Source organism: Pocillopora verrucosa, chromosome 3, assembly GCF_036669915.1.
Source record: "Pocillopora verrucosa isolate sample1 chromosome 3, ASM3666991v2, whole genome shotgun sequence".
NCBI classification, from domain to species: Eukaryota; Metazoa; Cnidaria; class Anthozoa; order Scleractinia; family Pocilloporidae; genus Pocillopora; species Pocillopora verrucosa.
This window is the reverse complement of record NC_089314.1, coordinates 30,979,088-30,994,799: the sequence shown is the minus strand read 5'-3', so window position 1 is coordinate 30,994,799 and position 15,712 is coordinate 30,979,088. Positions and strand designations below refer to the sequence as shown.

At 37.3% G+C, this 15,712-nt stretch overlaps 2 protein-coding genes across 2 annotated transcripts; both read left to right on the top strand.

Annotated features, from left to right (window-relative positions):
- The first annotated feature begins 276 nt into the window (after positions 1-276).
- Positions 277-7,918, top strand: LOC136279707 (protein broad-minded-like). The gene is made up of 13 exons (XM_066163653.1): positions 277-452; positions 953-1,064; positions 1,215-1,317; positions 1,838-1,889; positions 2,250-2,326; positions 2,542-2,625; positions 2,724-2,915; positions 3,378-3,532; positions 4,141-4,224; positions 4,675-4,731; positions 5,005-5,106; positions 6,475-6,561; positions 7,040-7,918. The coding sequence occupies exons 1-13, from the start codon at positions 277-279 to the stop codon at positions 7,151-7,153; spliced, it is 1,395 nt and encodes a 464-aa protein (XP_066019750.1). The 3' UTR covers positions 7,154-7,918.
- A 2,184-nt stretch (positions 7,919-10,102) lies between these two features.
- LOC131774584 (protein phosphatase 1 regulatory subunit 3B) lies at positions 10,103-14,569 on the top strand. Its single transcript, XM_059090633.2, has one exon. It carries the CDS (start codon positions 10,442-10,444, stop codon positions 11,159-11,161), a length of 720 nt encoding a protein of 239 aa, XP_058946616.1. The 5' UTR covers positions 10,103-10,441; the 3' UTR covers positions 11,162-14,569.
- Positions 14,570-15,712: the final 1,143 nt, after the last annotated feature.

Below are 15,712 nucleotides of genomic sequence, written 5' to 3'. Positions count from 1 at the left end.
ACATGGAAGGTTACACGTAGCGACACTTAAAACAATAAAGGGGTAAGTTTCTAAAGAAACTGTGGTGCTGCGTCGGTGGGAGAGTATAACAGGTAATTAAGTATTAACAACTGGGTTGAAAACGTAAATTAGCCACCGTAAAGGGTAAAAAAGCTGACGTTTCGAGCGTTAGCCCTTCGTCAGAGCGATTAGACGAAGGGCTAACGCTCGAAACGACACTTTAAACAGTTTGTGAAGGGCAAAATTAAAAGTTTTTGCCCCAGCAAATCGTTCAAAATGCAGGATTTCGTGAAATACACTGCTTCTTGTACATCTCAACTTTTTGGTCTCTTTTTCCTCAGAGTTCTTAGTGTGCTGTGTTCCTGCTTGGACACATTCCTCTTTCTTGAATGCCGCTACAGATTTCAAGAATTACTGCTGCAATCTCAGCTGGACATTAGATTTGACAACGGGTAAGGCATTTAAATATATATATATATATATATATATATATTTTTTTTTTATCAGTAGAAACAGTAGAAAAGATAGCTTGATATTCTTCGATTCCAATTTCTGTCAATTGACCAACCAATGTGTTCTCTTGTCGTTACTAACAGATCAAAGATTTAAATTGAACTTCGTGACTGTTACAAATAAAAACATTTTTACCAACCTAGTTAGAAATGTCTTCTTTTGTTGTTGTTGTCTTCTTATTGTTTGCACAAGGAAGCAAATTCACTTTTCTCGTTGGTGAAATAAGTTACACGCGAATTATCAAACAAAGTCTGAAAAGGTCAGAATTCAGACTTACTTAGGGTGAGGTTATCATCAAACCTTGTTTTTGAAACTGACACAGGTTTTGGCGGTGAATATTGCATAAGGTAGTTTAAAGTCTGTTGCATTCCTTGTTGCAGTGATCGAGTTAATAAGCTGTCTAAGAATGAATTTAAAGTTTCCTTCCGTGAAATTGTAGGAAAGACTACATTATCGACATGTGTTCTTTGGAGAGGAACCATATCTTGGTCAAGACCTATCATGTTGGGGGCACATCTGAGAGGATCATTCCAGGCAGGACCTTAACTGAGGTAACCCAAAAGGTTCTCTTTGGGTGTAAGGCCGTAGCATTTTTTATAGCATGTTTACGGCACTTTCGTTTGGTCTAGTTTACGTGTAGGGGTCTTCTGAAGAAAAATTTACTCGAAACATGTTACAGATTGGCTTTATTTCCTCCTTAGAATGTGGATAATCCTTACCCTTGGCCTTTATTTTCGTCTTATCCTCCGCCAAAAGACTATCTTCCAGGTGAACAGCATGCCAAGATTACAGCATTTGAAGAAGGTAAGGGATATCAGCCCATCGTGTTACTCTTCCTTATGAACTGAAGTCGGGTTAGGTCACGTAAAAAACGCGTTTTTTATGAGACCCGGCCCAATCCTCGCTCGTTTTTTTCCCTTCTCTGCTACTTTGCTCCTTTCATTATTGTGCTTCGTTTCACTACTTGAACGCCTTGAACAGGTTTGTTGTAGGATTGAATTCAAACAACTGATTTGAAACGTTAACTTTGCAATGTTTAATTTCTTCCGCATTTTATGAGGAAGTCTGCCAGTAAGCAATATACCAAAAAGCACTTCATTTATTTGAGTAAGTTGTACATAGCGCATTGTCCGTGGACCATTGGAGGTCCTCTGTGGCCTGAGAGATTTCCGAGTTACAATTTGTATTTTTATGTATAGACAACTTATATAAAACTATTTGAAGAACATAATGAGAATATTTGAATATGTTGCCATCAAGATTTTCGTGAAAAGCCATAATGATTTCTTTCGGGACTGTTCCCAATACTTTTTGTCAATTATAGGTGATACGCTGTTAGAATTTCTGGAAGGCAGTGAACTTATGTCAGCAGACAGGTATCTGAACCGCCTTCGTAAAAAAAAATCATTTGTTGATGTAATTGGGTGGAGTTAAATCGAGTGATTTTGCTTACAGGGGGAGGGGAGGATGAGAAGCCAGGGTCTTTCAGATCGAATATTGACGCCCAGCGTGGTACATTCAAAGCAGTAATTGAAAGTATGCTAAACATTTGTCAAGTTTTCAGCGGTTAAACTCGCTAACCTCTGATCCATTTCTCACCCAAACCGAGCGTAGAAACAGATTTCTCCCTAAGGCCACCAAAAGGATCGCATTTTCCTTTCGCCCTTTCCTAACAGACGACTTAGAAAATCGCTGTTATTCGTTGCTTATGTGTTGAATCCTTTTTCCTTCTGTAGTTTCTCTTGGCTCCAGGATTGTCGTAAGACGTTTTGTCAGTCCGTAACGTCTGGAAAAACCAAAGCGAAGGGAAAAGGTCAGATCCAATTATTTCAGTTCTTGTCTGTGTTGTTGGAAAGCTCGTGTGATATTGATTTTATTTTTCGTATTACAATTTTTTCTTATTGCAAAACTCCTAATCCTCAACTTAAGCGAGTTAGTGAATACATTTCATCAGGGATGATTTCTACACCTCTGATAGATAGCAATTAGATGACAGTGTATACAATGAATACTTCTGTTGTTCAACAGTTTTGAAATTGCTACTTGACAAGGTTTGCACAGCTTTGACCAACGTACCCGAGGAAGCCATCTTTCCTTTGATTGACTTTTCAGGTAATAGCATTGGAACAGTAGATGCATTTTGATTGTTTTTCATCTCCATCTCTTAATCTCACGGGTCATATTTGATTTTCATGTTATTTTCATGTTAGCCAGTGAAAGCAGTCTGAAGAATGTCGAACTAACAGACATAGAGAGCTTAGGAACGAAAGTAGCAGTGCGGTACGGTGTTCAGCTGAAGTTACTCCAGTCCACCACGGACGGTGTGGAAGATCTGACTTATCTTCTGAAGTACTGCAAGTTCTTTTTACAAGGACAGCAGCGCACCACAGAAAGCACATTACGTATCCTTGTCTTAACCGTTCCTCATTTGCAATCCATGTCAATTTTGTCAATCCTCAGCGTTCCATGTCCGTTGCTGTTGTGTTCTTGCCTCTCAGCACTCAAAGGAAATCAAATAACTGCAAGGTAGCGGCGCAGAGTAGTAGGCCCTCGCGTCAAAATCGACAGCATAGAGATTATGTAAATGTTCAGTATTTTCCAACATATTTATTGTGTCCGCTCAATAAATGTCTGCTTTAAGCGGGATGTAAAGTTTAGGAGTTTACATACAAGTTCAAAAGGAGCTTTTTTAAGCCTATTCGCTTGCAACTGTAAGAAAGTTTCAAAGTTTGTTTGTATATAGCGGTTGAATCATTGTTTTGAGCCTGAAGTGAACTAATATCACACATAATGAGGTCGCTGACGTGATTCAAACAACATTATTGCGTGACATTTTCTTGACTCGCTCCCTTTCCTGATGAAAGGCACTCTGAGTGGTGAGTATGTCGGTCACGACTGGTTTGTGTCCACCATTTTTCTGATGATGTACGGTGACCCGGATCTGGCCTGGGAATTCCTCTTCAAATTCTCCAGTCTCGTTAGTTCAGGTTATCTTTGGATTCGCAGACTGCATGCCTCGGTAAGATATCACTTACTGTTGGGTCTTCATTACTCTAGCCCTATGCCATTTGCTTGAGATCAGATTTATTGATCATATGATAGTGTATTGAAAGCCCATATTCGGAACAGACTTGTATAGCTGATTAAGCCTACCCTAGAAAGGGGTTCTACTTCTCAAGGGTGGTTTGTTAATCCATCACTGGTTTCCTCCACTATCCCCTCCTTTCTTGGCATTTGGCTCGATTCTCCTGGCTTTTCGCTAATACCATCTTATACTCTGGGGTTGAGTGTCATGCCACCATGAGGTTACCTGGTTGGTACCCACCCGTAGTTTGGTTGGAGAAAGGTAATGTTAGGGTAAAAGTCTTGTCTCCTTGAACACAATACAGTGTTTCTAGGCAGGGCACTAACCTGGATGTTTCGATCCACATTCCTTCGCTTTAACCATCATGCTACCGCCTGTTGCACATTCTGCGGTTTTGTTCGAGGTCTTGGTATGCGATTAGAGTCACATGATGATGCACGCAGTGTTGCAAGGCGTAAAGCACAGGTTTTGATGAGTTTTTCTCTAACTTCTCGATAGCCAATTTGACTTAAGCTTGTGATTCCTATATTATTCCACCGTAGGTGCATTTACCGATGTCACTTACAGTCAGCGGTATTCCTCCACTCTATTCATGCACTTGTCATAACGTGGAGCTTATCCTAATGGTATGTGCGTTTGTTTTTTTATTTTAACTGGCCTAGATACTTAGATCTATCAATTTATATTGCTCGATAAAGTGCAGATATCAAATGTAAGTAGTGCTCGTAGCCTTTTCTTTTCGAGCGCCTTTCGATGGAGAGTAGTAAAAATTAAAACTGAAGTAAGCGATGCAGAGAACCAAAATTATCACAGGAAACCTATGAGATCTCAAAGGTGTAAAAACAAGCAAACTGCTCACAGCCAGCGCGGGAAAAGTGTGAGTGACTGAGTGGCAATTGGTTTTGTTTTACCATCTGATTGGTTGAGAGGAGTTCGTGAGATTCTCTCGACCAATCACAAAGAGAAGTAAGCCAAAACTAAAGCAACCCTGGATTACTCGACACTCAAATGGAAGTTGCCTTAGTTGACAGAGTTGCTTGCTTCGACCAATTTCTCTTTTGTTCATTCCTCTTCAGGCCGAGGTGCCTTTGGTGTATTCTGCCTTTCGAATGTCTGGTTACACACCATCACAGGTGAGTTAGGACGTCTATGCACTTCGGAAAAAACATACGGCAATCTATGTGTGCACTCACTTCTGTCCCTCTCCAACAGTTAGGAACAACATCTTAGCTTCAAACTAGATAAATGGCCAAAACAGTTGTAAAATAATTTGGACCTCTCTGTGATTGTACTGCTTTTGACAACCTCTAGCTGAATGCATTTCCCCTTCAGTCTCTCACTCACTCAGTCATGAGTGCATGCTATTAACTTGTGGGTTTTTTATTGATTGTATTTTTTGTCACAAGATCTGCCAACATTGGTTGCGGCAATGTTTTTGGAATTACCTCGACTGGGAGGAGATCTGTTTGTACATCTGTACCTGTCTTACTATGGGCATAGACTATCAGGTAAAACACAAGTGTTTCCGTTAACTCCCAGGATGTGATTACTCATTCTCTCTATCAGTGGCTATATATTCCCCCTGGTAAAATAGTGGTGAAAATCAAGCGTTTTATCAAGGTAACAGCCTTAATCAGACGGGCCTGATGAGTTTTTTGTATTCTCAATTCTCGCTTGCTGTATACGTCATCGATGAGACGTAAATTATCTATGAGTGCACAGTAATTAACTCATGTGTAGCACAGGAGAACCACTTTGCCTCATACGTGAAATAAAAGTTCGAACGTCATGATATTTCCAAGCTTGTATAATACCTCGCAGAAACAGATGGAAATGAATCTTTAGAATTTTTTCCCACTGATACCTTTGGCGAACCAATAAGTACCTGACACTAAAGGGGAAGGAGAGAATGGAAGGCATGCGTACTACCGTTGTAAAATTGTAGGGTTATTTTTCTTTTTGATCTCCATAATTGTGTTTAACTGGACTCTTGGCTATTCATTACCGATTTTGGGATGTTGTAAATTGTCACGTGTTGCGCCATCGGGCAGAATGCGTGGACATCATTGATTATTCATAACCGATAAAGCGGCAAATTTGAACGCGACCTCGCTTTGAAGAGCCCTAAATTAGAGAAGAAAAGGCCAAAAGTGGGTCACTAGGCTTCGTAAAACTCACCTTTCTAAGTTTAAGAAAAGTTTGCTTCTAAATCAACGCACGGCTTTTTGAAGATTAAAGATGCATCTACAATTTGCCCCTAAAATGAATGATTTTTATGAAGTAGAAGCATTATCCTTTTGCACTTGAAAATGCTCAAACTCAGTATGAGAGTCATGTTCAAGAGCGATTTTCTGAAAACCCATATTACTTCAGTTTCAGTCCAGGGATAGCACGAGGATAAAAAGCTCGATAGAGACTGCGATCCTACAAAATAGCGCATTTGTTCGTATGCTTATCTTCGTTCGCTTTTTCTTTCATCGATTCAAAAAAAAAACTTACGTTAGAGCGATTCAGAAACTTTATTTGTACTTCATTCACGATAAAATTAATTTTAAGATGAGACAATCGATTCCCATGCAGGAAATGATAGAAAACACCCGCTGTTTATCAAACTGTCGTAGACTTGATATGAAGCGAATGTATGTATATTAAGAGGGCTTCTTAGTGAAAAAAAGAGACAAATATCAGCTCGATGCAAAGATGAAAACCAAGTTTCTGCGACGTTCAGATAGACCGCCCATTGTTTTAAGTAATCTCTTTGGACAGAGAGCGGTTGATTTTATGATTACGCCTTGTGAAAGAAGAGAAATAAGCTTTTTCAATGCAGGACACTCAATCCCTCGCCTTTGATTTAATTTGCTTCTTATCTGTTCTAGGTGTATTATTGCATCGCGATCCTACGCCATTTGCAACAGGACATTTTGCGAAAGACACAACAGAAACAACTTTTGATTTTCCTGAAGGTGAGTTCAAGCCGTGTTCGACCGGTTCTTTGCAACATTTTTAGCTTATTTCCGTCTGGTTCAAACGTTGAATTGTTATTTATCTAAAGGCTAGCTCTATTATCCTTTTAAAAACCAGTACTTTTACATTTTTGTGATTAAAATATGAGTAGAACTGTTCAACAGTCCAGGGATGCAACAGAACGCGGGCTGAAAAATACATTCATCTTGGCGGTACTCGACATTCTAGTTTGTTCGTAGTTACGATGGCTTACCACGAAGCTAGGATGCAACAGCAGGTTTTAAAGCACTAAAGAGATTCATACACTATCATATATAGATTTAGGAATCTTTGCAATGCCCAAAACTTGGAATAAGGCACACCTCCCAAAGCCAGACATTGAGCTCTCACAGGTAGTATGGTGTGGCAACCATTAAACCTAAAGCTAAAGACTAACTTAACGTAGCTGAAAGTTTTTTTTTTAATTAATTTTTTTAGGAAAATCCAATAGGTAATTTCAAAGTTGCTGACCAACTGACGTTCATGCAGGAATTAGAGGCAAGATATCGTCCAACCATCCTGTGCGATCTTCAGAACATCACCAAACCATGATGTTGCTCGCTTTATGTAGTTCTCTGCAAGTTGAAAACGAGATCTTTGAATTTCAATCAGCAGCGAGAGAGTATTCTAATTTTATAAAATTTCCTGCAAATTGTCGAGCCTTAAATGAAAGACTGGGAATGACAAAACATGCGCAGCATGTGCACGGAATCGTTTGCGTGAAGTCGAGTCTCTCTGGAAACATCTTGACTATTCGGGTAGCTTTTCTACGTCATGCATTGCCTCAGTTTTCTTGGTCCGAGCCCAAGTGTTTCGAAATTGAACTATTTACACTCGCTATTGATGCACTGGAGCTAAATGATTTTAAACTTTTGTTTAGAAAGGTCGTCTGAAACGGAATTCTTTGTCGTAGAAAGAGTAACATGACCACAATCACTTTTTAGAAATATTTAGATAAGATAAGAATGTATTTAGTTTGTCCAATTTAAGAGAAATTCCAAGTACAAGTAAACAAAATACCCAAAAGGACTTTTAAAGCCTGGTGGAGGTGTTTTTATTGCATTTCTACTTTTATTGTTATATAAAATCATGTTTGTATATAAATGTGTACTATACAATTAATTTAGTTAATTTATTATTTTAAATATTTGTATTTAAAGTTGTATAGTGCTCGTCCATACAAATATTCTGCTGGCTATCATAGCAGAGGAACATTTGAAACGTTCAATGAAAACCTTTTTTTCTAAAAACAATATAATTATTGTTGCTGCTACAAATATGACGCTGTATAGAAGGAAAATAAAGAAGTCGGAAACAAGATAATTAGTATTTACTTAAGTTAATGTTGACGAAATGATTGTAAAATATCTGGCCGGAAATCGAGCGTACTTTCTGTCTGCGCTAATGAATGAGTTTGTTTATCTTTTGTCTGAAATATCTTTATAGCCAATCAGCTTACGTTTGATCAAGGTGTGTCCATAAGATAAAGAAACAATTGATTGTAATTTTTTAGTCAGTCTGAGATATAATTTGTTGTGTATGCAAGAGGATCTAAAACAATTTAAAATCTGGAAGATAAAAGCGACAGTGTGGGTTTCTTACTTATTCCGCACAAAGTTTTAAGACTCAAAATCTGTTCATTCAGTGCATGACTACCGACCAAATTGGAAGGTGAGGCTCTCTTTCAACCCCAATTGTTTCACTAACTGGTGATTCCAGTCGAATTTTGTTTGGCTCCAGTTCCTCTCTAGATAATCCTATTGATCCAAGTTTCGTGAATGCCGAAAAGATAGAGCTTAACTTTTGTTCGCCATCCTACTTTTAAAACGCCTAAAATCTGTTTTCACAAGCTTTGATTTCACCATGCACCGTATCGACGTAAATTTCTTCTTTTGCTCATTTTGTTTTGAACATATTTGACAGGAGAAAAAAAATTCGTTTTCTTGCTTTGAATACTTTTTTTTTCAGGCGGCTGAGTTAGTGTTTTTTATTATTATTATTATTATTTGTTCCGCATGCAGGGCTGGGCAACAACTCCAAAGTCAAACAAGAATTATTTACACAATACCAACAACTCAGAATGTTGCTTTTCACCAATGCTTTTACCTTAAGCAACATCTTTTAACGATGGCACAGAAGTACGTGTTTTAAAAACAAGCTTAACTGTTTGCCACTAATTTCTTTGGGAAAGCTACTCGTGTTTACATTGATAGTACTAAACAACCTACAACGGTTAATCTTAAATTTAATTTTTCGACTAAAAACATGATCAATAATAATTTTAAGTCCCGGATCTAGTACAGAGTTCATCCCAGGGTCCAGTCTGAAGTCCATACCAATGCATCTTTTCCGGCTTGTTTATTTTATCAAGATGTAGGATTCTTATGTCAGACTGCTAAGCTTTTAATTGTTCCACAAATTTGCAATTTATGAAGACGCTCCATTACTTGTTCCATGTGACAATTCGCTAGTTTTATTCGATTAAAAAAATCGAGGGTAACCTTTGAGCTCTTTTAGTCGTGTTCCAAGATTCCTTAAATATAGTTACACGTGAATGAAGAAATGTAAAATGGTTTCCGTGTTTACATAGCCTGATGTAAATACGCGGGAGGTTGGGAGAACACTCGATAAGCTGGAAACCACTCCGCTTCGCGTCGTGGTTTCCTACGCTTATCTCGTGTTCTCCCAACCTCCCAAGTGTTTACATCAGGCTATGTAAACACGGAAACCATTTTACATTTCTTTTATAAAATAACTAATGAAAGAGCCTCTTCTTGCAACGAAGGAAAGCGACGTGCTTGTTGTTGTTGTTCATTTGGCTTTTCGGCCGTTTCTTGAATACTGGAAAAATTAAACTCCAAAGAAAAATTAGGAAAATCTTCTTCTTCCATTACTGTACTCAAAACAAACTTAAAAAACTGAGTTACTGCTAAATAAATAGCAAGGAGAACTCGGCGAGAAGATTCAGTATGAAAACCGTGTTTACATACGCTCATGTAAAATAGTTTTATGGCCAATCAGAGCGCGCATACTATTTGAATTATTTTATAAAATAAGTTTGTTATAAGTTTGCTACAGGTTCAGTAATACGCGATTGGGCTCAGAAGAAGCTTTTCCTTATTTTTCCCATTAAAATAGCCCGAAGAATTCGTTGCTGAAAACTATCTAGGATATGACAATCCCTTGAGTATTTTTATCTGATTAATCGTTGAGTCTTTTAAGTGATGCGTCTGAGACAAAGTCAAGCTAAGTGCCAAGAAGGTATTATTACGTAACTTAATGATTGTCACGGTAGACACGAAACTTCCTTATGTTCAAACCTCTGAAGATTGAGGGAATTGAAATGTTATGGATTGGCTTTTTTCGTTACATTTATTATGGCTTTTGGTCGAGTAAAATCGAAAAAATAATAATGACAAAAAAGAAAAATGGCAAACAGACATCATTTAATTAACGGCAGTACTCATTCCTTAGTCAGCGCGAAACCGAGCAACTAAAAGGTTCGCCTCTTTGGAAATTGAAAGTTCCCTGAGGAAAGAGAAAAATAACCAATTAAAGGATGGTTTGGTTCATTTCCAAAGAAAAAAAGGAACGAGACAATTGAATGGAACAATTGAACAACAGCAAACAAAAGCTGTATACTAAATGATTAACCAGCCTATCAGATCGTATTAAGGCATCCGTGCGTGATCATTCGCACGTTCAATCGCTTGGTACATGTAGCGCTTATTTGTTATTATCAGCGGTGTGGGGCCAAAACAAAGTCGTTTTACCACTAGAAGGATGGATATACACGAGTGAAACTTCATTAATGTGACTGCAGCGAGACTTTGTGTAATCATGAATGATTGGGCGCCTTTAAGAAGGGTCAATTCAGTATTCCCTCCGTTCTCCGAAGTCAACGAACTCGACGAGCTCGACGGCAATGACGATGAAAATGGTTGCCACTCTATACTTCGCAAGCACAAATCACTTCCTCCACCGCGGAAAAAAAGTGTACAGTTTGCAGATGGCTGCGGGAAACCTCTCGTTTCTGTTTACAGCGACGATGAGTACAACATACACGTCGCTTTGCAAATGACCAAACGTGAACTTCAGCGAGCGAAGAAAATTTTACATGTTTGTTTTCCACAACCGGTTGCTTCAGAACAGTTCCGAGACAAGCTAGAGTTGCAGACGGTTTGTCTTGAAAACGCAGTGGCTTCACAGAATTCAATCTGGGGAACGATAAAGGTGAAAAATATCTGTTATCACAAACGTGTATCAGCCAGGTACACTTTAGATAGTTGGATTTCTTCCACAGACTTAGATGCGGTCTATGTACCTGAATCGAACGATGGCGCAACAGACAGATTTTCATTTGCTATAACGCTTCCTGAATACTTCCTCGCTTCTGGAGGAGCTTTAGAGTTTGCTGTTCGCTTTGAAGGCGAAGGAATTGAGTTCTGGGACAATAACAGTGGCCGAAACTACCGCATTGAGTGTTTGGAGGCCACGGCATTGAACGGGGGAAAGTTCGATAGAATGGCGAACTTATTTAGAAATGGTTTTAGGCAGTGAACAAAGTAACAGGAACAAGAGATTATATCGATATTTCCGCAACCGACGAAGTGAAAATAACAAGGGAGCGAACACTTTCGACCACTATCTAACCGGAAATTTCTTTGTTTCTTTGTGTACTCCAATTAACACCACGTTTGTAATTTTTTCTCGAGGCCGCTTTCCAGCTATCTTTTAATACTTCGATGTCAATGTAAAACACCGCCAGGATGAGGACCACATTTGCCACATTCAAAGTCCAGTTCAAATACCGAAAGACGATATATTAGGGATTATCGTGTTTCGTTGCATGGGAAAGGTACGACCTGGACATAAAATGTACTTGAGAATTATCACGCCTTCCGGCGATGTTTTGTGGGGATTGATTTTCACGTGAGTTCTATTATAACATAGTAAATTTCTTGTAATCTTAGCTATTTGTAAGTTGTTGTTTCGATGGGTAAAGCGAAGTCAGGAAAATGAAACTTAATCACTTATCAATATTGACAAAATGACTAGAATTTGAAATTAGTCATACCCACAACGTGACATTGTCACGCAAGATATGAATTTTTTTTTTGTTTCTTTGTTTTAAAGGCTTGGAAATTGTGTCAAACAGTTTCAATTCTTCCTATTACAGTGGTTTCTCAGAAAACTATTTTCTAGTTTAGTTTTTGACCAAGTAAACTTTGACTTTCCATTAATCCTTGGTAAACCTTCAAATATCCTGTATATGATTTCTGTTTTTGATGTAGTTACTGTGATTTGTGAGTTTTTTGGCAGCTTCTTTAGTTCTATATTTTAAGAGAATTTCTGTTTTGATCTCTGGGAGAGCTTTCAGAAACATTTTAAGGCTTTTTTAGAAGCCCTTTCTTTTACTTCGTCTTTCAACTTTGAACTTAAAACACTTTTATGTCTTATCTGTTGTAGATAAAAATTATGATCAGTAGTGATAATTTTCTTTTAGCACAAATCTGATCTTCATTTGCACACTGTACTTTTTCAATGTTGATTGCTGTTGAGAGGCTTGAAGCTTTGCTCTAAAATTTATTATCTGTGATATATTTAATTTCCATTTATTTAGTATGAGTTAGTATTTTTCTACTGATTTTTTCATTATACAAAAAAGAAGCAGTTTTTTTAAAACATTTAACAATAAAAAATTTCGAATAAAAGATTTCGTAAAAGCATATTAGAAATATGTTGAGACGTTTCAACATTTGGCTAATGTCATTATCAAGTCAAAGAGTGAAAGATAAAAAATGTTTAAAAGCTAAAAAGACAGTAGATAATGGAACATTCTTTTAAACAAAGAGTTTTGCACAAATGGAATTAGTCTGCATGTTGAGACAAGGATTGCACTGCTTGATGAAAAGCATCTCATAGACAGGACAGTCATATTTTTCCTTGACACTTTTAGAATGCAGAATTGGCTTTCTTTGAGGTGGTTTGTATCCCTATGGGCTGTCAAAAAGTGTTTACCGATCGCAGAGTTTTTATGTTCAACAATATGTTGATGGAGGTGTTGAGCTGTAACCCCGATATAATCTGAATCACACAGATCACATAAAAGAGTGAACATTTTTAATCTCTCACTCTGACTTGATAATGACATTAGCCAAATGTCAAAACATCGTCAACATATTTTCAATATGTTTCTACAAAACCTTTTATTGCAATTTTTTAACATTAAAGATTTCTTCGTTAAATGCAAAAAAAGCAATGTTTGTTTAAACTTAAACATCAGCTAAATGAGTAACTCAATGACAACTGGACAAGAACATTTTGATAAAAATTCCTTTTTAATTGCTGGGAATTAAGGGAAAATCATAAAGAAGAAGTCGCTGTTGGCAAATGAGCACAAATGATACTGCAAATGTTGGATGATGTGAACCTTTTACTGACCAATTTCGAGGTCTGGACCACAAGTTACGGTCCAAGTTTTTTAAACTCTGATTTATGGCCCAAGTGCAAAGCCTGTGGGTCATAAATCTGAGAAGAAAAATAACGTTTTGTAACTTACAGTACGGACCGAGAAAACAAGGTTAGTTAGATATTAACTGTATCTCAGCACTCAAAAGATTTCAGTTGTAACAAATTTTTGAATTTAGTAGGCTGTATAGTGAAATATGGCCCGCTAAAATTGACCAATCACAAGACACTTACCAACTGAGAGATACAATGAGTAATGGTATTGTAAAAAATATGTTTATGTATTCATCAGCTTTTCAGGTTGCATAGTGATTGTAAAGTGATTACTCACATCAGCATTAGTAAATGTGGGTGATATTTATCAGACTTGTTTTCAACTCCAATTCTTCAATTTCATCTCCACTTAAGTGAACAGAATTATTGTGGTTTATTATCTAGTCTCCAATTCCAAATCATTGTAGCCATAGCATTGTATCTGAAATCGTGGCCAGATATTCAAAACTCTTTAGGGTTCCTTAGCATTTACCAACTTATTTCTTAGTCAAAAATGTTAGAGTAATGTTCAAGGAAATTGTGTTGGAACCAGTTTAGGTTTAATCAGAGGCCTCAATGTTTTGCCAAACATTTGATCTAGAACATGTTGCATTTATATATTACACAGAAAAAAATTAATCAACCATTTTTATCTGAATTAATCAATCACTACAGATAATTCTACTACACACAAAAAACTGAAATACTTTTCATAGATTACTTTCCTTGACTGGAAAAGGGCAGTAAGGAATTCTTGTTTTATGTCTTCTTTCTCTTTTTATGCCTTTTCTTTAGAGAAAAGGTGTGAAATAGTCTGTGTCACAATAACATATACACAGTTGCAAAAACAGCACCATCCAACAGAGCATAAACTATACACAATGTAACAAAACTTGAACCACAAACAATGAGACTGAAAAGTTTCTGTGTAGTGTTCATATATCTTCATATTAAACAGAAATTTAATTATAATCTTTTCCACATAAAATCTTTCAAAGATAATTCTTTCTTTCAGGAAATGGATAGCCTCAATTTTTATAATGTAAATAATCATCTTACCCATAGGGCCTTTCTGTCTCATTGTTCATGGAATTTTTTAGGTGTTGACAATTTTGCAACAGGGTGTCTCACTTTGATCCACTTTCAGATCATGGCAGATTTAGTGACCATCTTGCATGAATCATGCATATTGTAAAGGCTCTGTTAGAGTGAGAGGTGTATAAATTTACTTTGTTGATTTTGTAAAGTGGCTTAGCTGTTAGGCTAAGTGGAGTCACTTATTTCTAAAAGTTGATAAACTCAGTTGTAATGTTATTAATGTCATTGTGTTTTAACTTATAAATGAACAGCTTAATACCAGTAGGCCATAACATTTTTTGTAATATATGACATCTTTTAAGTAGGGTTGAATGATGTATTGAAGAAAATATCCTTTGAAAATATTGTTAAATGAATAAAAGTGTTGGAATATGTTGTGCTGTGAAATAGTTCAAATACTGTATGAAAGTATGTTCTGCAATTTGGTGGTAACAACTGAGTTGAAAACGTAAATTTGCCACCGTAAAGAGTTAACGTTTCAAGCGTTAGCCCTTCGTTCGAGCGATTGACGAAGAGCTAACGCTCGAAACGTCAGCCTTCTAACTCTTTACGGTGGCAAATTTAGGTTTTCAACTCAGTTGTTAACACTGTTATACTTTCCCACCGACGCAGCACCACAGTTTCTTTAGAAACTTACCCCCCTCCCCTCATGTTCTGCAATATTCATTACATTTCCATTTGTTTCATTTCGTTTTCATGTAGAGTGACTGCTTCATGTCATGCTTCCCTTTATTTTTCTTACAAGACAGACGAGAAATGCTTTGATCTTGTACCCAGATCTCCAAGAAACGAACTGAAACCATCCCTGATTCTCTCCATTTTTAGTCGTGAAAACCACCTCCTTTTTCAAATACCCGTTCTTGCGCATGTCCGGTTGTGATGATAAATATCCACATCCATGCAAGACATTCATTGTAGGTGCTGTAATTTATGTTATTTATTCTCGGCGGAAATTATCATGCATTCTATCATCGTATATTAAGGTGTGAAAGGCTAAAGCATTGCTTTCCAAGACATTTACTGTGTGTCAGTTTTTCCTAGGTTCAGCATGAGCGCCTTGCCTCTCCAACTGAGTGGTTCAGCTGTAGATTTCCACGTCATAGGGTACGTAGGTGTAATCTGTTTTTAGAATGTGACGTAAAATTGACGTTTAATTGCTTCTGAAGCTAACGCCTGTTCAAGAGGCGCGTTGTATATACGTAAGACTGTTAATATCTTCTCCAAGGATAGGCGATAATTTATTATACCAGCTGACGGCATTCAAGTGGCGTACTCTTAAAGTATATAGGGGGTATGCTGCGTCGGTGGGAGAGTATAACAGGGTCATTTGGTATTATTAACTAAGTTGATAACGTAAATTGGCTGGAGCAAATGGAAACTGACGAAGGGCTAACAAGCGAAACGTTAGCTTTGAAACTCTTAACGGTGGCCAATTTACGTTATGAACTCAGTTGATAATACCAAATTACCTTGATTAGCTATACGACTGGCTGTCTCGATCTTCAAGTA